General features: G+C 41.0%; 1 protein-coding gene across 1 annotated transcript in view; it reads left to right on the forward strand.

Moving 5' to 3' along the window:
* LOC126567447 (RNA cytidine acetyltransferase) overlaps positions 1-6,825 on the forward strand; it is a 617,063-nt gene that overhangs the window by 130,553 nt on the left and 479,685 nt on the right. The window contains exons 2-6 of the mRNA XM_050223668.1: positions 366-585; positions 654-1,752; positions 1,830-2,351; positions 2,729-3,248; positions 3,327-3,882. Coding sequence (XP_050079625.1) covers positions 383-585; positions 654-1,752; positions 1,830-2,351; positions 2,729-3,248; positions 3,327-3,882 — 2,900 coding nt within the window. The 5' untranslated portion in view covers positions 366-382. The remainder of the gene's footprint in view (positions 1-365; positions 586-653; positions 1,753-1,829; positions 2,352-2,728; positions 3,249-3,326; positions 3,883-6,825) is intronic.

Consider the following 6,825-nt stretch of genomic DNA (forward strand, 5'->3'; position numbering starts at 1 on the left):
TCCCACTTATCAAGCTCCCATACTGGGTACCGAACTTGCCGGATGTCAAAATCTGTTTTTTCTTCTTTAGTTGCATTTTGCAATAAACAATTTATTTGTTTACATTTTACTACCAAAAGCTCGATTGATTGTCAAGTTTGGCAGCCCAGTTTTCCACCAGTCAACAGCGCTTCGCAGCCCTGCTTAACGAAACCTTTGAATGGTGGGGAGTTGCGAAACAATCGACGAACTCAACTGTCACATCGTGCTACAACACATTTCCCGAAAAGGCACCCTGTGTCTGTCACATTGAATACCGCATTTGTTTTGAAAAAGGCATTCACCACGTGAAACTGGCGGCATTGCATCAATAACACAAATTAGAGCAAATTTCTCCAACAAAATGGTAAAAAAGAAGATAGATAACCGCATCCGTGTGATGATCGAAAATGGTGTGAAGCTGGGCCATCGTACGTTGTTTGTGATAGTTGGCAACAAGGCACGCGATCAGGTGCCCATACTGTACGATATCCTGACCAAGGCATCGGTAAAGGCACGGCCACCGGTACTGTGGTGTTACAAGAATAAGGATGAAGCCATTTCCAAGTAATAATTGTTCACTAGAGCATCTTTTTACACCAATTCACTTACAACACAACGACATTCACTTTCAGCCATGGTAAAAAGCGTGCGAAGAAGATACAGGCCGGCAAGATCGATATCAACGAGTCTGATCTGTTCGACGCATTTCGTGTAGCGACTACGATACATGGCAGATACTACAAGGACACGCATACCATTCTTGGCAAAACGTATGGTGTGTGTGTATTGCAGGATTTCGAAGCCCTCACGCCCAACCTTTTGGCACGTACGATGGAAACTGTGGAGGGCGGCGGTTTAATCATTTTGCTGCTTAAAACGATCTCATCCTTGAAGCAACTCTACACGATGAGCATGGACGTTCACAAGCGTTACCGGACGGAAGCACACCAGAACGTCACGTGTCGCTTTAACGAGCGTCTGATTCTATCCCTAGCCGACTGCTCTCGTTGTTTGTTGGTGAACGATGATTTAACCGTGTTGCCCCTGTCTTCCCGCACGGCCGACGTGAAACCGATCGATGTTGCATCGATCGAACGCGAACAAAGCGAACAGTTAGCCGAGCTGAAGGAAAGTTTAGCCGATGCACCACCAGCAGGTCCGTTGGTGAATCTGTGCCGTACGTACGACCAGGCAAAAGCCGTCGCCCAGTTTATCGATGCACTAGCGGAAAAGCAACTAAAACCACCAACTTCGCTAACGGCGGGGCGTGGTCGGGGAAAATCGGCCGCCATGGGTTTGGCAATTGCCGGCTCGATAGCGTTCGGGTACGTAAATGTGTACGTAACATCGCCATCGCCGGAAAATTTAATCACTCTGTTCGAGTTCATCCTGAAAGGATTCGATGTGCTCGAGTACCAGGAGCACACGGATTACACGATCATACGCTCGACAAATCCAAACTTTAACAAAGCGATTATCCGTATCAATGTGACACGCAACAACCGGCAAACTATTCAGTACATTTCCCCATCGGATGCACATTTGTTGAATGCGGCCGATTTGTTAATTATCGACGAAGCGGCAGCCATCCCATTGCCGATGGTAAAGGCAATGCTCGGTTCGTACCTGGTCTTTATGGCTTCCACCATCAATGGATACGAAGGTACTGGAAGATCGCTTAGCTTGAAGTTGTTATCGCAACTGCAAAAGGAGAACAATGCCCCGCAGCCGGTAAGCGAATACGAAAAAAAATCTTGCTTCGGATTTCCCCTCAAATTTCAAGTATTTTCCGTTTTCCTTTTCCATAGATTACGCTGGAAGAATCGATCCGTTACAGCCCCGGCGATCCCGTAGAAGCGTGGCTTACCTCGCTGCTGTGTCTTGATGCTACAATTGTGCAAAATTTAAATTCCGGCTGTCCACCGCCAGACGAGTGTCAGCTGTATTACGTGAACAGAGACGCCCTGTTTTCATATCACCGGGCAGCGGAAACATTCCTTCAGCGGATCGTTTCAATCTGCGTCTCGTCGCACTATAAAAACAGTCCCAACGATTTGCAGATGATGAGCGATGCACCAGCCCACCATCTGTTCTGTCTTTTAGGTCCGATCGTGAAGAAAAATCAATTGCCCGAAATTTTGGTCGTGATACAGGTGTGTTTGGAGGGAGAAATTTCTTCCCAAACGGTACAGAACTCCCTTTGCCGTGGTATGAAAGGGTCGGGCGATTTAATTCCCTGGAACATAACGGAACAGTTTGGCGATCACGAGTTTCCGAAACTGTCCGGTGCGCGAATCGTGCGAATTGCAACACATCCCAACTATCAACGTGTAAGTGTTACTGTTTAGTGTTGGGAAAAGCGAATCACAATCGGGATTCGAAAGCGTTTTTGAACTAGAAATCGAATCCCTAACGAATACCAAACGAATCCTTAAAAAATTTCAGTCGAATCCCTATAGAATCCCTAAAGAATCTTAATCCAATCCTTATGCGATCCCAATAGGAAGGAGTCCTAGAGTCGGATCCCTAGCGAATCCTAATCGGATCAAATCCTTCAATTAGGATAGAATCCTAATAAAAAATTTTCCTAGAGATTGAATATTCGAATCATTCGAATCCCGATTCTGTCAACATTACTGTTGGTGCTTCTTTCAAGAGGAAGATCAATTTGATGATGTTTTCCGATTTTTTTTTCTTTCCTCCGCAGATGGGTTATGGAAAGCGTGCACTGAACCAGCTGAAACTTTACTACGAAGGAAGATTTCCGATCGAAACGGATGGTTTCGATGATGAGCAAGGGAATGATGATAATGGCATCGAAACCATTGATGATGAGGAGGTGGATTTGCTGAAGGAAGTAATAACACCGAGGAAAAAAATCCCAACACTGCTCAAATCGCTCTCGGAGCGAAGGCCAGAAATGCTCGACTATCTTGGCACGTCGTTTGGTCTGACGAGCGAATTGCTGCGCTTTTGGAAGAGCCAAAAGTTTGTTCCCGTGTATCTAAGCCAAAAGGAAAATGAACTTACGGGCGAACACTCGTGCATCATGCTTTGTCCGATCAATTCTAGCGTCGAACGTGTGGAAACGAATGAATGGTTGAATCATTACTTTTTCGACTTTCGGCGGCGTATTCTGAAACTGCTCGGGAAGGCATTTAGCAAGTTTCCTACCAGCATGGCACTTTCGTTGCTGGAAAATAGAGCAGTTAAGATTGAGGGTAAAGGTAAGTGTTTTTAAAGTGTGTGTGTTCGGCTTTGGCAAACGTGTGTACTTACCCGATGATGGATGTTTCCCATTCCAGCATTAACGCAAACGACCATCGACGAAATATTTCTTCCACACGACATACAACGCTTGGAAATGTACGTTAACAGTCAGGTGGAGTACAAACTGATCTGGGATTTGACAACGGATCTTGCCTCCCTGTATTTTCAAGACAAGATGGCCGGATCGCATCTCGAAACGCTACATAAAGCGATCCTGATGGGATGTGGTTTGCAACACAAGTCAATCGACAATATGATGGAAGAGTTGAATATGCCCAGCAATCAGGTATTGGCAAAGTTTTACGATTGCATGAAAAAGCTTACCAACTACATTTTGCGTACGATGGAGCGCACGATCGAGGGTGGCATGGCAAAGACGAGCGAGCTAAATATGGGACAAAATTTGGTACCCTTGAAGCAAAGTCTGAATGAAGAGTTTGCGGAAGATGTTAAAAGTCTGAAAAAACAGCAGAAGAAGGAGTTGACCAGTTTGAAAAAGCTAAACCTTGATCAGTACGCAATCAAGGGAACGGACGAAGAATGGAGCAATGTTCTATCGACCAGCAAATCGACGATAGTATCCATAAAAAGGTATATTGGTGCAGATTAGTTGTTGCAGCGTTTTTACAGTAAAAGAAATCTAATTTTTCTCTCGTTTACAGTGGAGAGAAACGTCTTAACGAGTCTACCGATGACTCCAAGCTGTCATCCAGTGGAAATGATGGATTGCATCCGCAAAAGAAGAAAGCAAAATTCGGCAAAAAACAAAAGTCGCGCAATAGTATGGTTTAACCGCAGGAAACAACCCTTATCGTTTCGTGAATGTTAATTTACAGCGTTTGAAACATATAAATACTATAAATGAAATATATTGCTAACTTTTAATGAAGATAAATGTTTTCGAAACATGCAACAATTCAAACGGTAAATGGAGAAAGAAAAACTCATACATATAAATATTCAGCTAGCATATTATAACATTTATTGACAGTAAAATAAATAATTCAAAAAAGCAGGATAATAATTGTCAACATTACTACACAAAACAAACAAACAAAAAAAACAATTTCCTATCATAAAATCCTATATCGATCGTTTCATGCATTCTCTCGTTCTATGGGAGCCTTACTACGTATTACTATCAGTTGCTTGTTGAATATGACATTTTCTTTTCACTAAGGCGCAAATATACACACACAGATATGGAACGGCATTATTACATCGATTGCACATGCGTTTGGAAAGTAAAGCACAATCGTCAAATCAATAGAAGAACACATTAACTTGACACAAGTACTTGAATAAAATCTATAAAACTCTCATTCGCTATTAGGCTCCACGAAACATTGCATTTATAAATGAGGAAATCTAGCCACATGTAGGTTTACGTAGACTTTAACGAATTAATACCCCAGACACACCAGATGTATGTGAAGAACTAATGGTTTTTGTAGATAGTTGTGTTTTGGTTGTACCATATCTTACACATGAGTTAACCGTGATCTGGCTCAATACTACTGAATTCTACGTTTGTGTGGTACCTGTTACATTTACCGGTGCTATGTCATTTATTTCCCATCAAAACGTTCGGTTATGTTTTTGTTTTACCATCGGAATTTGCAACCATAGCCACATTATGGCAACGCATAGCACATAATAACATGTTTTCTTTTACCGTTTTTTGGTTTTCGTGTGTATCATATCATGTGTATATGTAGTTTTATTTTAATTTTAAGTGTCGTGTAGTTAAACGAGAATTTTACGCACTTTGCATTGTATATCAATTTTGCCCCTTTCGCCAGTTACATTCAATATTTCGTTAGTGTAGGATAGATAAAGAGTAACAATAGAGTTTTTTTTATGTTTAACAATAAACCGCCCACCGCGTTTCGTTCGCTTGCGGAATTTATGTAACGTTTTGAAATACATTTTGGAGCATCGATCTGAAACAGTTATTAGCTTTGATAGTAGTAGTTAAAAAAACAACTTTCAATCGTTTAATTAAGTCGAAAATTAAAAAAAAAGAGCAAAACAATTGGAAGCTGATAAAAGAAACATCAGTGACAATGAAATTACCCAAGAATCAACTATTCAACCTGATTCCGTTCAACGTAAACCTAGCTGACTTTCCGCAAAAAAGAGCATCACATAAACGATAGAATACACTGTGCAAAACAATAATAGCATCACCATTTACTTTGGAAATATTTTCAAAGTTTATGAATCAATTAGGCTTTCTTTAAGTTAAGAACATTAGTTCAAATTATTCTGTGACTCAAAATTTCTTACAAAAGGAAGCTTGTTTTGCTCTTATGTTGTTATTTACGCATCTGTTGATCAAAACTCAAGGTGATGCTATTTTTGTTTGTTTGTAAGTACCCTTTTTCACGAATTTACCGACTAAACGCTCGAAACTTAAAAAAAGCAGAATTGGTTCCTAACTTTTGAATATATGCTCAAACAAATATGGTGATGCTATTCTGATTTCGCTCAGCGTAATAGCAGGAATAATGATGACGTACAGAATACTCCAGGAGTTGCAACTTAGGCTTGCTAAATACTAGTCGATTATCATTGCTAACTATTTAGCTTAACATTTTACATACCCATCCACATGATACACGCTTAACTGACCTTTTACAATAACAGCACAATAGTACGAAAGTATTCCGACGTGGCCATCAGTAATTTTACTTGGAAAATATTCCTAACTGCTTGCTTACTGTCTACAGTACCGGTTCGCGTTAGCCTTCACTGCATTCACTGCATTGCCATCCGATTGCATGAGTACACGAGTCCGTTACAACAGTCGATACACCTCCGAAGAAGTTTACATTTCCTACGTTGTTCCTATTAGATATTGTACGCGGACCCCCGGGTAGAGTTTATTTTAATTTTATATGGATCCATTTTTGGTATAACATTATCATTTCGATAAGCATCTCAATATGGGTATTGTCTGCGGTATGTTGCAATCCTAGTTGTGTTTTATATCCTACGCTTTTCCTCATGATCATCATCATCATCATTTTCCAAGTCTACTCACCCACAATGAACGCAATCAATTTCATCAATGACCGTTATGTTGCCTTATTGTTTTCTTCGCCTCAATCATTAACATTCCCTCGCTATCAGCCAGCATTCTGCTTCGTTTAGTTTCAACATATACCTTGGCGCGATGCGAAAGATGGATGCGCCCAACGTCAAAGCAAAACAACCTAGTTCAAACAGTTATGCTTAGCGATGCACGAAATTGGGTCGATATCAAGCTTAGAAGAAATGTCAGCTATATGGTGCTAAATTATGTTAAAAGCTTTCGGAATAAAACAACATCATATAAACGCTTCTTACACCCTTCCACTATGAGGTGGCTCGTACTACTATGAATCATGCGGTATGTCAACAGCCCAATTATTGGTTTAGGTTTTACACGGGTTATATCACACCCAATCATTCGATCAGGTTGCTTACCGCCCATTTTTAATTTGTTTGTAATACTCGTAATGCATTTCTAGGACTCGTCTTCTGCTACTA

This window comes from Anopheles maculipalpis, chromosome 2RL (genome assembly GCF_943734695.1).
Source record: "Anopheles maculipalpis chromosome 2RL, idAnoMacuDA_375_x, whole genome shotgun sequence".
Classification (NCBI taxonomy): Eukaryota; Metazoa; Arthropoda; class Insecta; order Diptera; family Culicidae; genus Anopheles; species Anopheles maculipalpis.